Below are 18749 nucleotides of genomic sequence, written 5' to 3'. Positions count from 1 at the left end.
GACTCTTCATTGTGTTCAGACACAGAATACATACATGTGCATAGTACATCTTACCTCGGAAGAACACAGCAGGCTTGATCCTCCTGTGTGAAAGTCAATGGAAGTTTTGCTCTAGACTTCCATGGGGGCAGGATCAGACCCAGCATTTCTGTAAATGTCTTGTCTTGTATAGTGTATTGCGGTCAACCGAGGAGGATGGCTAGCATGAAGACAGCATAGCTAGATAACATCAGAAAGCTACATGGATATCCATCCTCCTCCTACCATGCATGAAACATGCTGTGATCCTATTACAGCGTCTCCTCATTTTTGCCTTTACCTGACCACTTGTGCGTGTAGAAGACAAAAGTAGTTGCGGTCAAGTATCCGTGACTGCTGTACACTCGGTCGATTGAGGCATTAAGATTTAATTTATGTTGTCAACCTCTGACTGGTCAACAGACCTCAGAAATCGTTCTATTAAATATCAGCTCCCCAAAGACAGCTGATTGCTGATCACCTTTTGGTGTCTGTTTAAGAAGATATATAGTCTATACGCTTCATTCATGCAACGGAACCCATTTGCATTTTGTGTGTTTGGATTGTGAGGCTGGTTTTTTTTAAACAGAGGGAAATCTTCCTCTGGCGAATACACAGATTCACTTAATATTGTTGTCTTTCCTGTGTCCTAATAACTGTGCTGCACAAATATGTCACTTGGTCTCAGGAGTGGGTTGGGATTTTTTTAAACTAATGTTTATTTTTTGTCACTAGGATCAGGCTTGAGTGGTACTAATGGATTCTTGTCTCTTTGTTTGTAGATAGCAAAGCTCTTTCAGCACAGTAGTGGGAGTTACTTTGGGCAAGTCTACACTCTAAAATGAAGTTGACTTAAGTTACGTTGACATACAGCCACTGCAGTAAATAAATCGGTTTGGCAAGTCCACACTAGCTCCTTCTCTCGGGGTACATGCCCTCACCAGCAGCACTTGCACCGATTTAACTGTCAGTGTGGGGCCTTGTGGGGTGCTGACAGCCAGAGCCCCGCCACGGCTTCAGGTATCAGCTGCTTTAAGTCGACCTAACTCTGTCGTGTAGACCAGGCCTTCAATTGTGCTCCACAAAGCCCATATCGAATTTCTCTTCCAATATCACAATGCAGGTCTTTCGCATTCATGTCACCGTCTAATATTTTGAACTAAAATATATTCCATTAATTGAATCTCTCCAAACTGTCCAGACGAATATTCGCTAATTTCTTCCTGCTGCTGTTTATTATTTATACAGCAGTAGCACCTGGCAGCACCAATCAGGAACCAGGGCCCAGCTGTGCAAGGTGCTGTACAGATGTGCAGGGAGATGAGCTCACAGTCTCGGTGATGATAAAACTCTGCAGGTGGGTTGGAGCGAGAGGAGAAGGTAGCAGTAAAGGGAGCAGATCACTGTACAGTAAGCCAAGGGCTTAGTTTGCCCCCTGCCTAGGCTTTGCAGCATGCTGGAGCTCTGTAGCCATCATGGCAGAGGCACCCCCCCCCCCCCCCTAATTTTGGGTGTCCAACTAGAGACAGCGAGGGCCTGATTTTCAGAGGTGCTGATTTATAGCTTCCAGAAATAGGATCTGATCCTTTGTGTAGCTCCACTGACCCCAGGGGAGTGCTGCTGATTTTATACCAGGATCTGGCCCACTGACTTTGATTTCCTTGAAGTCTCTTTTTATTGACCCAAGTTCTGTTTTTCTGACCTGCTTGGAGCAGTTCTAGGGCAAGTTCAGTATGGTTTCTTGCTGTATCACACACATGGATCTTCCATGATGGAGACTGTTTTGCAATCAATCCACGATGGAGTCAGATGACAAATGCATATTTTAATCCCTCAGTTACTAGGCTGTTGCTAGTGGTGGTGGTGTGGGGGGAAGGCCATTGTCCACATGGCCTGATACAATGGGTATGCCCTGAAAGCCACGGGCTCTTCCTGCTGTGAGCCAGGGGTTGCAGAATACAATGGATGTGACCTGACTTACTCCCGTCTCAGGGACACACCAGCAAATAGAGAGATGCCTTTCAGAAAGGAAAGTGTGTTTATGACCAGCTCTTAACGCTTGGTGAAAAACGCAGGTGCTAACAAGTAAGAAAGGTTTAGAGGTGTCCCCGGTAGTGGTGATTTCCACCTCTTCCAGCCAGTGCATGTGGGAGTTAACCGACATGACTGCTGGGTGGGTCAGGGTCCGGGAGATTCTGAGAACTAGCCGAATGGATCTGCCGCAGATGTAGCAGAAGCCTTCTGCTCCTGTCACACTGCTGCCGCGTTGGCGATACACGTTCTGTCTCTGGGAACCCGAGTGTCTGGCGGTGAGGCACGCTGATAGCGGTTCAGATGTATGTAAACAAGTGCGGGCCGGGGGGGACTGCATCCAGTCCCAGTTCATTTGTCTCAGGTAACAGATGTGTCTCTGCACTAACCTACAGCGGCTAGCAGCACTTCTTGAGAGCCCTTAAGCCACCTGGCACTGCAGTGCTCTGGCCACCCCACAGGCTTGCCCCCCAGCTGAGGGAGGGACTCATAGAATCATAGAATATCAGGGTTGGAAGAGACCTCAGGAGGTCATCTAGTCCAACACCTTGCTCAAAGCAGGACCAACACCAACTAAATCATCCCAGCCAGGGCTTTGTCAAGCCTGACCTTAAAAACCTCTAAGGAAGGAGACTCAACCATCTCCGTAGGGAACCCATTCCAGTGCTTCACCACCCTCCTAGTGAAATAGTTTTTCCTAATATCCAACCTAAACCTCCCCCACTGCAACTTGAGACCATTACTCCTTGTTCTGTCATCTGCCACCACTGAGAACAGCCGAGCCCCATCCTCTTTGGAACCCCCCTTCAGGTAGTTGAAGGCTGCTATCAAATCCCCTCTCACTCTTCTCTTCTGCAAACTAAATAACCCCAGTTCCCTCAGCCTCTCCTTGTAAGTCATGTGCCCCAGCCCCTTGATCATTTTTGTTGCCCTCTTTGTTGCCTACAGAGGCAGGAGAGTGTGGCACAGAGCAGCTAACCCAGCTCTCTACCACCTGAGGATTTTCCTGTCACTGAGGGAATGTGAGTGGTGAGGTGGTCTGGCCTGTGTTGTGCAGGGGGTCAGACTAGATGATTTAATAGTCCTGCTAGCCCTTGGATGTTCTGGATCTCCAGCTGCCTGGTGAGAGCCGCTTGTCAGCCGCCGTGTATATCACAGCAATGCAAAGGCCATTGCGGAGGGCAGCAACGTGACTGGCACATGCTGGAATGTTTTCCTGTTCAGCTCCGGGGCAGCTGAGCACTGCATCCCAGACACCTGTGATTCACCTCCATTTGTATGGGTACCATCTCTCCTGGGTTCCCATCATCCGCTCATCTTCCCCACTTGTACTGGCTGGCTACCTGCTCCATCCTGTGTCAGCAGCTGCCACTACCTCTGAGCTCTCGCCTCTGAGCTGGTTGCTATGGTTACGTGCAATCTGCTATGTTCTGGGTCTCCAGGAGCCAGAAATGATGGCGCTTTTGCAGCGTTTAGGTAACCAGCTCCTCTCCCTTACTGGGAGCATCCACCCTGTCTGAAACCGTGCATGCTGATTGGATGACATTCGTTCCTGCACAGAGACCAGCAAAGGGGCCATATATCACTTAAGCCCTCAAAGTGGGGTTTGAGTGGGCTTTAGATGGTGCCTAGGGCTTGCGTGGGGCTGCAAATTGCCCTCGGTTTGTTAACCCGTGTGGATGTGCTGGCAGGACAGGGTACAGGATATGGGCTGCATTCCTGTTTTGGAATGATTTTTGGAGCGTCTATTTCCTTTGCCCGTATTTTCACTGCAAAGGGGAGACACGTGCCCAAGCTTCTATTCCCAGTTCTGCAACTGATTGACTGGGTGACCTTGGACAATCACTTGCCCTCCCCTGCACCTCAATTACCCCATCTTAAAATGGGCACTGCAGTGTCCCCTTCATGCCTCTTTTGAGGGCACTTAGAGGTACCTGGATAACAATGCAGCTAGAGGTGTTAAGCATTGTTACTATTCATTAAGGGCAGACAGTGACGGGGGCGTCTTTATTTTTCTAACCCACTTTCCAGAGCCCTGGGATTGGTTTTGTAGTGTCCTGGAATCCATCAGCATTTTTCACTTGCAAGGGCCAGTGCCTGACAGGTTACTGAAGGCTTTTATTCGTGGTGTCTTTATTTTATTGGAAACCTTAATGAAGGAGGCATGACATCACAGGAATAAAAGGGTTGCTCTCTGAATTGAGAATGAATTGCTTTGCTTGGCCTGTTGCCATTTGTTCCCGTATCTGGGATATGTGTCTTTGTGTTTGTGCCTGTGTTAGTGTGTGTCCAGGGAGGGGGAGCATATGCTGAAGAAGGGAGGGGAGCAGGGGTGGAGTTTGTCTCTTTTTTTTCAGGGCCAGTGACGTGAGCAATGCCTGGAACAATCAGACTGGCTCAAAACAGTGTAGTTGAAGATGCTGGAGCAAACAGCCTGGTGCATTTTAAGCAAACACTGAGCGCTCCAGCCTAGGTTCACAGACAGTCCTTACAGATTTGTCTCCAGCTTTACTACACTGCACTGGTCTAGGGTGGGCCATTGTTTCTCCTCTCCCCCCACCCTCACTCTTGGAAATGATTGGAGTTAATAGTGTGCAGAGCACCAGCAAGGTCCGAGTGAGAGCCACAGGTTCCGTGAAATACTCCCGAGACGACTCTCTCTGGCGACAGTCCCACCGGTCAAAGTCTATGAAAATCTCCAACTCCTCTGAGTTTTCTGCTAAAGAAAGCAAGGTAAAAAATAAATGCACAATATTTCTGTCTGCTGTGAATAGGGATAACATGATAGAAAATCTTGTACTGATGGTCTGGTGAGGAATGAAGGCAGTTCATATGGCTCTGGGTAATCTCTAGTGATCACAGAATGGCTGTGAAGCCAGGAAAGATCCATCGGTTTGAGAAGAGACTGAAGGCAAAGAGGATTGGTGTTGTGTAGATCGGATTTTAGAGGGATGCCCTGTCTCGAAGCTTGATGCAACAGTAAACACTGAAAACTTGCTCGCTGGAATGCTAATTGGAGCTCTGCTCCGAGGCAAGCTGCCTGCATTTGCAAATTCTCGGTCTTGGAATTTTTTTATTTTTGGGAAATTATTTATACAGATTTCTTTAAAATCCATTTTCCTCCCTCTGCTTTTGTCTATGAGGGAGTTAGATAAAAATATCATCTCACTTGTACTGCATGATTAAATATTACCATAAAATATTGATTAGGAAGGCTCCACTGTACGCTGGTAGGGATGTATTTATGGTTGTTTGCTTAACATGGATATAACCAACTGCTCCGGGAACTGGCTTTAGTGTGCTTTGAAGCAGCAGAGCACTGTAGGCAAACACACACACATTGTATGCAGGGTTGGCGCCTGCCTCGTTCCACCACTCTCTGTGTACCCATTCCCAGAAGTGCTGATCCCCTCCAGTGGGAGTGGGGTACTCAGCATCAGCCCAACACCTCACAGCATCTGGCCGTATGTGAGCAAGATGCTTTAAATAGTGAACAAATTTCCCTCTACCTTCCTTTCCACCTCACACAGATTATAACACAGGTTAGAATGCTAGTAGCTGCTCACTAGGGAGTGTTAAAACAAGATAAGGCTAGAGTGGTTTTGAAGAACATCTAAAGGCATCTAGCCATGATTTGTGTGTGTGCATGTGCTCCTGTATCATGTTTACACCCACACACACGCATTTTATTTATGCTGCAGACCTACTGTTTCTGTTTGTTCCAAATCCCACATACATCAGTGCAGAAGTTACATTCCAGCAGACTCTTCTGAAGGAAGGTGATGATGAAAACATCCCTTCTCTCTGCAGGTATTCTTTGTTTTGTCCGGGTTATGCACTCGTAGTTTATAGTACATGCAATGTTCAATGAAGACCTAACGCTCTTTGCCTTGGAGCAGTGCAAACTTTTCCAAAGGTTTTACTTCAGTTTCAGTAAAACTGCTTTTGAGAAGGACTTTATTCAGTATAACTAACACAACATGACCATGGTTGTTTCAGTGAAATAACATGATAGGGTTTCCTGGAGATTGCTGGTGCAATGTCACCGAATCATAGAAATGTAGGACTGAAGGGACCTCATGAGGTCAGCTAGTCCAGTCCCCCCACTGAGGCAGGATTAAGTACATGGCAGCCATTTCTCTTACTCTCCTGTCTCCCACTCTGACAAGCTACCAAGTAAGGGATAGATCTTCAAGCACTTCATGCCCCTGATTTCACAAACATTCTGTATGTAATTAACTTTAGGGCTGCGAGTGATTCCACTGAATTCACCGGGACAACTCATTTTCATAAAGCTGCTCCATGCACATGCGTAGGGAGGTCTTGTGATATGCTGGGTGGGTCACTGGATTGGGAATCAGGAGACCTGCCTTCTCTTCCTGTCTCTGCCACTGACCTGCCGTGTGACCTTGAGCAAGTCTCTTCACCCCTTTGTGCCTCAGTTTTCCCTCCCTTCCCTTTGTCTCTCCTATCTTTTTAGATCGTAGGCTCTCAGGGCAGGGGCCATCTCTTACTATGTGTATGAACAGCTCCTAGCACAGTGGGCCTTTGATTTCAGTTGGTGCCTGTAGGTATTACTGTAATATAAATAATAATCATAATGTGTGGAATTCCTGTTGAAGCTAATAGAATTCTGCCTCCGCAGTGCTTGCCTCTGACGGCTGAAATGGAAAACATACTGTTTGTTTTTCTCTAGACTATTCAGCTCCAGTTCCCAGTTTGTTGATGCATTTTTATTTTTACCGTATTACTTTTTACTCAAAATTGATCTATATTTCTCTATTCTCATTATTATTGATATGGCATCCAAAAGTGTGCTGGGTGCTTTACAGACATGTAGGAAGACCTGTGTCGGCCCACAAAAGCTTACAGTCAAAACAGGAGAGACCGAGCCAAACAAAACGGAGCAGAAGGACGCATGCACTATAAAGATTTTTCTTTTATCTTTTCCTATTATTCTCTTTTTTAGCTGGCGACTGTTTCTCTTTTTAGAGGAGGTAGTACATTCTAGCGCGTGGCTCACTGGATTGGGAGCCGCTGTTCTGTTCCCGGCTCTGCTACTGACCTGCTATGTAACCTTGGGCAAATCATGTCACCCCTCTCTGCTTGTTTCCCCTCCCACTCTTAGTCTGGCTGGTCAGTGTTGTTTGTTGTAGCTCTCTGGGGTAAGGACAGTCTCTCTCTATGGACTTGATTCACATTTACATGAAAGCCCCTTCCAGGCCTTTCTGTGCTGCCAACACAGTGTAAATGTAATTGTTCAAGAGGTATAAAGAGGCCCTGGGGAAGTGAAAATCAGGTCATGTGTGTTTGTACAGTGCCTAGCACAATGGGATCCCAGTCCTGGTTGTATATAAATTCTCTTTTTGTCTTCAGCCTGAGCCTATAGCCTGTTTCACCTGTGTCGCCTGTGGCTATTTGGCTAAGTTCCCGTCTCCAGCTACACCTGCTTGCAGGTGTAAGGGCCTGTCTCCTGACTGCCAGTGGACACCGGGCTGGAAGGTGTTTCTAGTCCATTGGTTGGGGGGGCAGGGTCTGGTCTGTTAGTCCCTCCTTGCCCCTCTGGCTACAAACTCCTTCTCTGGTACCTTGCACTTGCCCACCCCTTTCAGGACCTTCGAGGACTTAGCAAAGGGGACTAGTATGAGCCTTATTTTGTAGCTGGAAGAAATGAGTGGAGAGACGTCATGTGACCTGCCACGGAACAGACCCCAGCTGTCCTGACTCGCATTCATCTACTGCCAAACAACAACTGAGACGCACGCATCCCTTGGGCTTAGCCAGGTCCATATTTCAGTAGCTAATGCTAACGGCATCTGCAGCTTCCAAAGCTGCTGCCCAGCAGGTTGGCATGTGTAGATGGTGCAGCAGGTTAACGTATCTTGGTCACCTCTGGAGACTTGGGTTCAAATGGGGGTCACATGAAATGCATTCAATGCCCTCAGAACCTACTGCGTGATCTAGCCTGGCTGTAGCTTTTTCTCCAGGCAGACATACCTGGGTATCTCTCAGTCCAGTACCGAGCTGCAAAAAGCTTAAGCCTATTCCACAAAGGCACATGAATGGTAAAATCCCCCAACTAGATTTTTGAAATATGCTCTGCCGGTGCTTCCATATTCTGAGGCACATCTCTAGTCTGTCCTCACTGGGTTTTGTGCAGCTAGCCGAACAGCTCTGTCCGCAGTCATGCCATAGGCGCCCGTTAACCATAATGTTGATGAAAAGCTGACTAGCCTGATGTGTCGAGATTACAGAGTACAGGTCCCCTGCGCAGCGTTTCACCCTCAGCTCTCGGGAGCTTGGCTAGCCTTCCATCTCCATTTTCTGCTGCTGGGGTGGATGGCAGGTTTTTATTCTGAGGATAATGTTTTTTATAATAGGAGGCTCCCTCAAAAATATTCTGCCTCAGTTGGTGATACTCTCAAAATTCCCCTCCCACAAAATCCTTATCAAGCCCCATCTCTTTCCCTGCACGCACACCAAAACCATCCATCCTTCCTGTACACTCCCCCTTTCAGATCCATCATTCCTTCCACCTCTCCCAGTCTCCTCCAGCTGGTGTGGGGTGGGTATCAGAGAATGGATTTCCCCAGGCTAGTGGGGTGGGGAGCAGGTCTTCTCTTGTTGGGTGAGTGTCCCCGTCCCCCCCACTCCCCCGGTTGGCTTGTAGCACAACCTGGGGGGGGGACAAGGAGGGTCGTCATTCGCAGGGTGATAGGCAGGCTGCAGTAGCCAAAGGACTTCCACACCATCCGTCAGCTGTGGCGTGGCCCCTCTCTTTCTTGAACATTGCTGGAAGGTCTGATGACGACCGTGAGGGCTACCTGGCGTGTCTCCCAGGTGCACCTGGAAGCTGCGGGAGAGGCAGGGGAACATGCAAGGTGGGAGTTCCCTTTGCTGTAGCTGCGGAGATCATGGAAGCAGTGGGTGTGTGCAGGCAGGCTGGTGAATGTTACCTAGCAGAGCCAGCCTTAGCACTCTGTCTGTTCCTTTCAGTCCTGGCCATCAGTTCCTATTGGCCAGCCTGGACAAGGGATGGCATCATCTGCTTACTTCTTAAAGGAAGTCAGGATTCTCCTTTAGCAGGCCTCATGGCTGACTTTTTAAAGAAGGGGATCATGCAGCATCCCCCTGCCAGCTCATCAGCATGGTGGACCCTGCTGACCTGGCTTTCATCTGCATTGGAAGGTTTTGCATCACCTGACTTTCTTAGTAGCTAAACGATTTACCTCTCAGCAATGCCCAGCTGCAGCTTCATGTCTGCATTCACACTCGGTCGTGTGTTCGTTGTGAGTTGCGTGACTGTCTCGTAGGCTCGTCCAAGACTTGCAGATGTTGTAGACTTTGTTTGGAGTAGATGGCTCTGGTGACTCAGTGACTCTTACACACGAGCACTTGGGGGAAGGAGAGTTAATCATCCAATGGGAGGTAACTTATATTTTAATGCATTCCGGAGTTTCGTGGCAGTTGTCATAATAATGTGACTTAGCTCATTAAAATACAGTATATACATACTTTATATACAGGAAGGAGTTGTCAGAGTCTCTGCTTCCGACTTCAATAGGAGCAAAATGAGGCCAATGCCAAGTGCCTTTGAAAATATACAGCCTCCTTTAGTTCCATTCCTCCAGGTGGGCTTCACCTTTAAAGTGAGATGGAATAAAACAACCTTTCCTAGGTCTTTAAAGATTCCCCCGGCCACTCACCAGGGGGAAGTTTTCCCTGGCAGTCATGGAAGGGGGAAGAGGAGGGGAACCAAGCTACCAATTTCTGCAGAATTTAGGCTTCCAATTAAAAAAAAGAAAAGTTTCTTGCCAAAATAGGAACTAAATATAAACCGATAGCGCTACGTTCCTGAACTTGCAGACAGTCAGCCTCGGTATGTCGGCAGCTGCGTAGAGCTTTGTCAAGTAATGGCCACGACATTAGTAGGGGGTTAGTGTTTCAGCAGGGTTCTCGGCTGTTATCCGTATGTGCAGCCCGTTATGAAACGCTCAACTTCATGGATGTTAAGCTCAGACCTCAGCTGCTGCTCGGGAAAGCACTGAGCAACAGCAGAGACAGGGACACAGGAAACAGAGGTTCTGGGATGGGCAAAGTAATGTTTGGTTGGCGTATGGGAGTAGCCATAAGATGGCAGTGCAGGCCCTCGGGCTGTATGTGTTGATCTGCCACTGGCTTTCAAATATTCGGAGGGGTTTTCTGATAACAAGGAGTCTCACAGGGCCTGATTCAGTGACACGGTACATCTTAAGCTGGGTTTACAGCTGCTTTGCATCCCTGGACTGATGCAGACAGCTGCCCAGGGAGTGAGAATGGGATACACCCTGAGCTTCTGCTCAGTTAACTGCTCCTTGCCCCAAGATGCGTAAATATATCGGTTACCCTTAAAAACTTGTTCGTTGCCTCAATATTCTCTAGTTATTCCCCATAGCAAGTGCAGTGAATGCCTCAGATACTGAGGTAGCATTGAAGCTTTTTAAGGATGACCCCTGTGACTAACAGAAATTGAAGGAATCTGTCTAGATACCTTGATGTAGTATGTGAGCACTTCACATTCGTTAATGGATGTTTTACCTCTCAGTACCCCTGTGAGGAAGGCGAGGGATATGCCCATTGGGAAGAGCACAGCATAGACCTGCTCGGGGTCATGCAGCGGGTCTGTCGCCCAGCTGAGAATAGAAGCCTGCTCTCCCATGTCCTAGCCCAGAGACCTGTCCACTGGAGTGGCCTTCCCACTCTGAATGAACGTTGCCTCTTCCTGCGTTTTTGCGGTAATACACTGGGGGTTTGTGTGATTTGTTTGTACCGGGCCCTGCATTAGATCTGGTGAATGTTGTCGCGTGGGGAGCGTGAGCATCACCAGACCTCTGCTGTGCATTAGGGTGACTTGGGAGAAGGAGGGGCCATCAGCGCACTGCTCTGCAGATGCAGGAAGCAGAGTCAGAAATTATCTGCTGCCCCTTTAAGCAGCACTGCAGGTCTCCCTACCCTCTATTTTATTATTTGAATTGAAGTAGCACTTAGAGACACAACACAAGATTGTGCTAGTCCCTGTACAAACCCCGAATGAGAGACCGTCATAGAGCTACCATCTAAATGGGAAAGACAAACAGTATAGTGCCTAGCACTGGTTCAAGCCTTTGGAGTAAGAGGCACAGAGTAGGGTTGCCAGTTTTGGTTGGATGTATTCCTGGAGGTTTCATCACATGACATAATCTTTAATTAAAGATGAACGTTAATTCCTGGAGACTCCAGGACAAATCCTGGAGGATTGGCAACCCTAGCACACAGAGGTGAAGTGTTGCTGACTCCTAGCCCAGCGCTGCCCCCTATCCACTGGGAAACACAGCCTCTCTTCCCCACTGCATACCTGCCAGCGCCATGGAGGCTGCAGAAGTTACTCCAGTGCTAGATCTGTGCGCATCCCAATCTTTAATGTATTTGTCTTCAAAGCACGGCTGTGCGGCAGAGCAGTGCTGTTATCCCTGTTTTATGGATGGGGAACTGAGGCACAGAAAGACACTGTAACTTGCCCAGGCTCTCACAGGATGCTTGAACCCGGAGCTCCCACAGCCCAAGCGAGGACTCTCACTACCAGACAAATCCATCCTCTCTCTGGAATACCCTCTGGAGCAGTGAGAGGAGAAAGGGGGCTAGGGATGAGTTCCTGTCCATTGTGTAAATAATAAAATAATAATATTGATCTATCTTGTGGAGAGAATATATTGTTTTCTGGGGGGCTCTCTGTTCCTCCCCACATGCCCACCATCTGACTGGGTGGATGATGCCCACTACCCTGTTAAAGTAGAAATATCAGGCCTTGTTCTGTAATAATGCACATAATTCACGTCCGTCAGTGGAAGAGCTGAGACGAGAACCCATTGTCTCCTGCTGGTCCCAACCCCAAGTACCTTCCTGTAGGCAAAATTAGGGGGGTAGTCGCTGCTGTCTTTCCCAGCTGGAGCTCTGGTTTTGTGCCAACTGTGTAGGAAGCCCCATTGGGCTGGAGTGTACTCGGTGCAGATGGATCTCTGGAGATTTTTAGCAGCAAACCTGTAATCAGTAATACGGAGTGTGTGCAAATAACCATTTTAACTTGTTTTTAACTTGACCAGATCTGGCTGGACTTTCAAAATGACAACAAAAGGCACCTCCTCGACTCCAGGACCATCCTTCTGCCAAATTTCCAATCCCTGCTACAAAGTCTGGGGGTGCTAGAGCTCTTCAAAGAAACAACTGGCCAAAAAGTTAACGTTGGCAAAACTATCTGTTTTCCCCTAACCTCATTCTTGGAAACAGCTGAACTGTTTTAACTGAAACTCCTCCCTCTTCACCCCCTGTCTCTTGCAAGCCTGAGCCAGAGAACAAACATGGAAATACCAGCGTGAACAATTGAAGTTCAGCAAAGTTATAACAAAATAAAAACAGTCTCATAATGAAGAGTATCACACAACTCTTAACTATAGGCATCTCTGGCAGCTCATGCTATACTGATAAAAGGAACCTGGATCTAATTCATTTATAACTGCACCATTGGGGTTAACCTGATTCTCTTTCCCCTTCTCCCACCTATGGTTGGTTAAACCCACTTGTGATGTCTTGTCTTGGAATTAGGTAAATATTCCCCCTTCCCTGACCTCTGTCTAATTGTTTGTCCTTGGTTCATGAGCTCCTTGGAGCACTGGCCAGGGAAAGCTGTTAGCATGCAGTGGAACTACTGCAGATCAATAGTAATAGACTATGTAAGCAATTCAGAGCAGGGTCTGCATTGTCCTACTTGTGTGTCCAGTGCCCACCACAATGGGGCCCTGGATGTCACTTGGGGGCCGTGTGCTCTGGTGTAACACAGATAATACTAGGACATGTGATGCTTCATTGCAACACTAGCCGTTCCTGTTTTAATCTAAGGAACGTAATTTTATGATTTTGCTTAAGAGATAAAATAAAGATACCGTGGCCCTGTGCCACTCAGGCCTGGCCCTGCTCCCACAGTATAGTAGTATGCCAGAGCACGTCGGGCAGGAAAGGCTGCACGCTGGCAAATCTGGGTTTGCAGAATGGCCATGAAGGCTTGCTCTAATCACTTCACATTAGAGAGGCCATGAAGCTAAGTTGTGCCCCACAAACAGGTACCTTTCAGGGGTACTGAATATAGCTCAGACACAGTATGTGATATTTCTCAAGCTCTGGGTGCAAGGAATTATTTTGCACAGTGGCTGGAAGGTGCTAGTAACCGCTACACAGTTGTGTCTGGCATTGGAGGAGATTTGGATTGTAAGAGTGTCTTTGTTTGACCTGGTTGTGAATGGTGGAATTAAAGGCCAGTTTTCCCAACTTTTGCATGAATAAGAGTGAAGCATTAAGGCCCTGATCCTTCATTGGGAAGCATGTGGGGCTCCATGGGACTGCTGAGGCTTGTCCGGGAGGCTCTTGTTGCAGGGTCAGGGCTGCCCACTTGTGAGTTGTGTGATGGGTGGATAAGACTGGATTAGACTTGATAGTCCTAGGAAGAGCTCGGCTACTTTTTTTTTATTTAAGCCTTTTTTTGGCGTAAAATGCAGATTTGATGAGAGAGAAACATTTTGGGAATTTGTGTCAAATTTGTGAAATTTTGCCAAATTGTTTTGATCACAGGAAAAATAATCCAAAATAATTGAAATGTTCCATTTCAACACTGCCAAAAGGAAACCTGGGATTTTTCAGTTTGAAACGATGTTTTGTTTTGAAGAACAGGAGTACTTGTGGCACCTTAGAGACTAACAAATTTATTTGAGCATAAGCTTTCGTGGGCTACAGCAGTCTTATTTTAAACATTTTAAAAAGCTAAAAGTTCAAAATGAAATTTTGTCTTGGGTTGAATAAAATGTTTTGTTTGACCGGAATTTTTTTTTTTTAACTTTTCAATTTGCTTAAACATTTTTTTGGTTTGATCAAATTTTGTTTTGGTGGTTTCGGATTTGCCAGTGAACCAAAAAATCCACTATTCACACAGCTCTAATTGTAAGTGAATTTTGTTTTGGGGCAGAGTTAAGGATGTCTGGGTGCTGGTTAGTAGGAATTAATTGTTTATTGGTGTGCGTACTTGAATTGGTGTCAAGGGTACATCTCTACCCCAATATAATGCGACCCAATATAACGCTGTGGTAAAACAGCACTCCAGGGGGGCGGGGCTGCGCGCTCCGGCGGATCAAAGCAAATTCGATATAATGCGGTAAGATTTTTTGGTTCCCGAGGACAGCGTTATATTGGGGTAGAGGTGTACCACGGTTACATACCTTTAGCTGATGATTTCTAGATTTGTGGTATGCTGTATTTTGGTAACCATGTGTATAATGGTCTGTCTTGTTTCAAGTTCTACTTTTTCTAGATGCTAACAGAGTTGTGTGGGGGGGTGTTTAGGAATAAGCTGATAGCTGGAGTAAATCTACTTATGTGTGTAAAGTACTCCCCAGGTGTAGGGTGTACGCTGCACTAGAACCTGGGTCATTTCACGAACAAAAATACAGGCCTTGGTCACTTAAATTAAAGGAGTTACTCCATTAGCTGTTAGCAGTAGTAGGCTCTTATCCACTATATGGGTCAGCCACATGAGGGAGACCTGATCAAACTCACTTAGCCAAGGTGGTATGAACTCTCCTGCTCAGAGGAAACTCATTCCAGCTATCTGATGTCCATAGAAGTTCAAATTCCCCTACAGGCCACCACTTTGTAAAGAACTGTCACAACAGGCCATTGACACCAAACAAATTGGGACTTTCGATGCCAAAGACACTGGCCCTTAGTACTACAGCAGTGTACGGGATATTTGCAGTTTATTTAATGCAAGTTAATTGCACATAGAAACAATATTTTTATGGGTGCTTTTGTGTATGCATATCTGATGGACGTATGAAAGTGTGTTTCAGGCTGAGTGATTTTGACGTGTTTCACAGGTAAGCTATTCTGGTACAGATCTCTATAAAAGCCAGGGATGAAATTGACTTATTTGAAGTCAATGGCAAAACTCCCAGTGATTTCCATAGGGCCAGGGTTTGACCCCAGATGCAGTCCTGTGGTCTTACAATATCTTGCATTTCAGTAGCTTGTGTGATATTTCGAAACCAACGTTTTGCACAAAAAATGTATCTGATGTTTCTACCGCTGGAGAATTATTGAAATCTCAGACCCTATATTCTAAAATTTTTGTCCAGTCTTGACCAGTATTCTTGCTCCTGCTCAAGTCTAAGAGTTGCCAGGCATGGCTAATGGTCTTTCTTGTTCAGAGGCAACTCACTTGCTAGTGGTAGTTACACATTTTCCATTGACATCTTGAAATATATATGACAGAGTCCAAACAGTAATTCCTTCGTGTTTCTTTCTCTTCGCAGGCTCTCTACAATTCGATCAAGAATGAGAAGCTTGACTGGGCAATGTAAGTATACTGTGCAGAATTCATGATCTTAACATCAGTCCCTGCTATGGTAATCCATTTCCAACGTACGTTGCACTGTGATTAGACTCTGGAACCTGTAGTCTTGGTTCCATGAGACCCAAACATTGGATTCGCTCTTCCATTAGCAAAATTCCATGTTCTGCTTCCCTTCTCCAGTAAGGAAAGTTGTTAATTATGCAAATCAGCTGTGTCTGCAAGGAAGAAAGACATTTAATTCAGTAGGAAACTTCAGCTTCAAAAGGCAGAAATATAAACCTCTGTTTGTTCTATGACTACATAAATAAAACAGATGTTGAGTTTCTTTCTTTATCTTCCAGTGCATTGTGTTGGAATCACTGAATAGAAATGCAAGTCTTGGATTGAGTTTCCTGTTCTTGGCTCGTTGTCTAGTATTGTCTTTGGATTAACTATGGAGAATTTGACAACAACCTAATATTAAAGAGATTTAATTCAGAAGTGGCCGATATACCCCCCCCTCCCTCCCCAACACATCTGCTTTTTGACAAGCTAATACTTCATCAGCACTCAGTGCTAAACACAAGAGAGAACTTCTGCTTCTAACCATATTAATCGGCATTTCCCCTTATTCATTTTCTTTGTGGCATGAATACGCCAACAGGAAAGGGATGCACCAGCCCTAGATTGATGTCCGTGCTCAGTAGTGGATTTTGGTGTTAAAGAAAAGGGTTACACCCCAGAGTAGCTGTGTCTATTTGAGATGGTTGCCTGCATGGCTCCACACCCTTGGTGATACGTGCACGGTCCGTAGCACGGTCCATTGGGGCTGCTTGCATCCCGTCTATGCCCTTGTGTCCCCACCTGAGGGGTCATAAAAGGGAGCAGCTCCAGCCACCACTCAGTTCCCTCTGCTCAACCAAGCATCTGTTTTATTACTTGGAGTATTAGGGAAGGTGGACAGGTAATAAGAATCCATGCACGCAATCGTCTGGAAGTATGCAGCTATTATGGTGAGCAACCGATCTTCTTTCTGTGAGCATTACCTGCATAGAGCCCCACTCTTGGTAATTAACCGACAGCTGCAAGACTCAAAGGGGGTGGATCTGAGGAGTCTCTCCTGAGTAAACTTCGCAGGACTGCTCTCTCAAACTGAGGCTCTGATCTAGAATAACGCAGCATGAATATATGTATGGAACTCCATGTCATATCTTGTATACCCCAGCAACAGACGTTTTGTGGCGAGCCCCTGCAGCTGCCTTAGGCCTGGTGGAATGTGCCAGAATTTCATCTCGTTCTTGGCAAGAGCGTGCACAGAGACTAATCCACATGGACAGCCTAGGTGGGAATTGATTGGCTCCAAGCATTATTCCCATGCTTTTTCGTCAAGGTGATTTATGGGGTGGTGTAGTCCTGTTCAGATAGTAGCGTAAAGCCCTCTTAATGTCTAGCCATCGCAGCCCAGTCTCCCTGATAGTGAGCATAGGCGTGCGCAGCCCATTTCATTAGGGTGTGCACCCAGGGAGCCCCGCCCTAGCACCGCCCCTGCCATGCCCTAGCCCTGCCCGCACCCTGCCCCCATCCCCTCCCTCCTACTTCCTGCCCCCTGACTTCCATCCTCAGAACCCCCAACCCCCCCCCCGCTCCTTGTCCCCTGACTACCCCCTCCTGGGACCCCTGCCCCTAACTGCTCCCCAGGACCCCACCCCCTACCTAAGCCTCCCTGCTCCTTGTCCCCCTGACTGCCCCCTAGGACTCTACCTGTCCCCTGACTGCCCCGACCCTTATCCACACCCCCGCCCCCAGACAGACCGCCAGAACTCCCACGCCTATCCAACTGCTCCCCACCCCCTGACAGCCCCCCCAGAACTCCCGACTCATCTAACCCCCCCAGCTCCTTGTCCCCTGACCACTCCCTCCACAACCCTCCTTGCTCCCTGTCCCCTGACTGCCCTGACCCCTATCCACCCCCCGCCTCCTGACAGACCCGGGACTCCCATGCCCCATCCAACCCCCCCTGCTCCCTGACCGCCCCCTCCAGAGACCCCTGCCCCTAACCACCACCCCATAATCCCACCCCCTATCCAATCAGGGGCGGCAGGTTTGTATGATTTTTGGTGGTGCACAAGCAGAGCTGTCCCAACCATAGGACGGATCTGGGCAACCGCCCTGGACCCTGTGCTCTGGGGGGCCTTGTGCTTCAGGGGGACACAGGGTCCAGGGCAGCCTGGGGGCTTAGCGAGGAGCCTGGCACCAGCGAGCAACCCGGCCCCAGCATGCCCCACCCCTTCCCCCGAACCCCCACCACTGAGCAACGCTGGGAGCCGGTGGGGTGGAGCAGAGCGGGCTGGGCGAAGGGCCACCTTATCCTCCTGGAATACTGCCTGGATCGTAGGAGCAATCCAAGCTCACGAGCAAGCTGCCTCCAACCCCCGAGGATGCAGGGCACGTTCTGAGAACAGCTCCTGTTAACTGAGGGCTGGACGGCGAGCAGTGGCTGTGAAGGACTGAGCTGCTTCGTTGTGCAGTCGCTGTTCACAAGAGCAGTGCTTGGGCTCTCGGCAGCGCAGGGACTACTTATCTTGAAAAGAGAGGGACCATGACTCCTCCTGCCCCTCTAGACTGGCCTGCAAAGGAGGGTGGACACATGAGAACACTCGGCTCCATCATAGTGGATGGAGCAGCACTTCATTACCACCGGTAAAGCTGCTGTAGTGCTAGGCCAGCGGTGAGAAAAATGCTGGAGAGTCCCGGTGGAGATGCACCTAGGACAGGGGTCGGCAACCTACGGCACGCGAGCCAATTCTGAATGGCACGCGGCTGCCTGCCGCGGTTCTGACCCCCAGCCGCACTCAGCCCCCCCGCCCACCGCTCTCCCCTGCTGGGGCAGGAGGCAGAAGCTTCGTCTTGCAGCGGCCAAGTTCCCCGCTCCCCCAGCCGTGGTGCAGCCTGCTTTCCTGCCCCTCCTCTCCTTCCCTGCGCCGGCCCTTGCAAAGGGAGGGGGGAGGAGTGGCAGCGTGCTCGCTGCTCCGCAAAAGCCCCACGGCCCCGCTCTCCTGGCCGGAGCTCCAGCCGGCGCACGGCAGCCCCGCGGCCCCTTGCTAAAGCCGGCCCTTGGTAAAGGAGGCAGAGAAGAGGTAGGGACGGGGCCTTGGGGAAGGGGGTAGAACAGGACATATCCCTTCCAGCCCCCTGCCATGAGCCGCTCAGGGCAGAGGGCAGGGGGCTGGGAGCACCCCCACGAGCTGAGCACCCCAGCCCTCTGCCCTGAACCCCCCCCACACCCAGCCTTCTGCCCTGCACCCCCACA

The 18749-nt window shown here is 48.4% G+C and overlaps 1 protein-coding gene across 5 annotated transcripts in view; it reads left to right on the top strand.

Moving 5' to 3' along the window:
• PSD3 (pleckstrin and Sec7 domain containing 3) overlaps positions 1 to 18749 on the top strand; it is a 158167-nt gene that overhangs the window by 104990 nt on the left and 34428 nt on the right. For all 5 annotated transcript variants that reach the window (XM_034774827.1, XM_034774828.1, XM_034774831.1 and 2 more), the window contains one exon: positions 15420 to 15463. In XM_034774827.1, coding sequence (XP_034630718.1) covers positions 15420 to 15463 — 44 coding nt within the window. The remainder of the gene's footprint in view (positions 1 to 15419; positions 15464 to 18749) is intronic.

The sequence above is a fragment of the Trachemys scripta genome, chromosome 6 (genome assembly GCF_013100865.1).
Source record: "Trachemys scripta elegans isolate TJP31775 chromosome 6, CAS_Tse_1.0, whole genome shotgun sequence".
NCBI lineage: Eukaryota > Metazoa > Chordata > Testudines > Emydidae > Trachemys > Trachemys scripta.
This window is presented reverse-complemented; position numbering and strand designations above follow the sequence as displayed.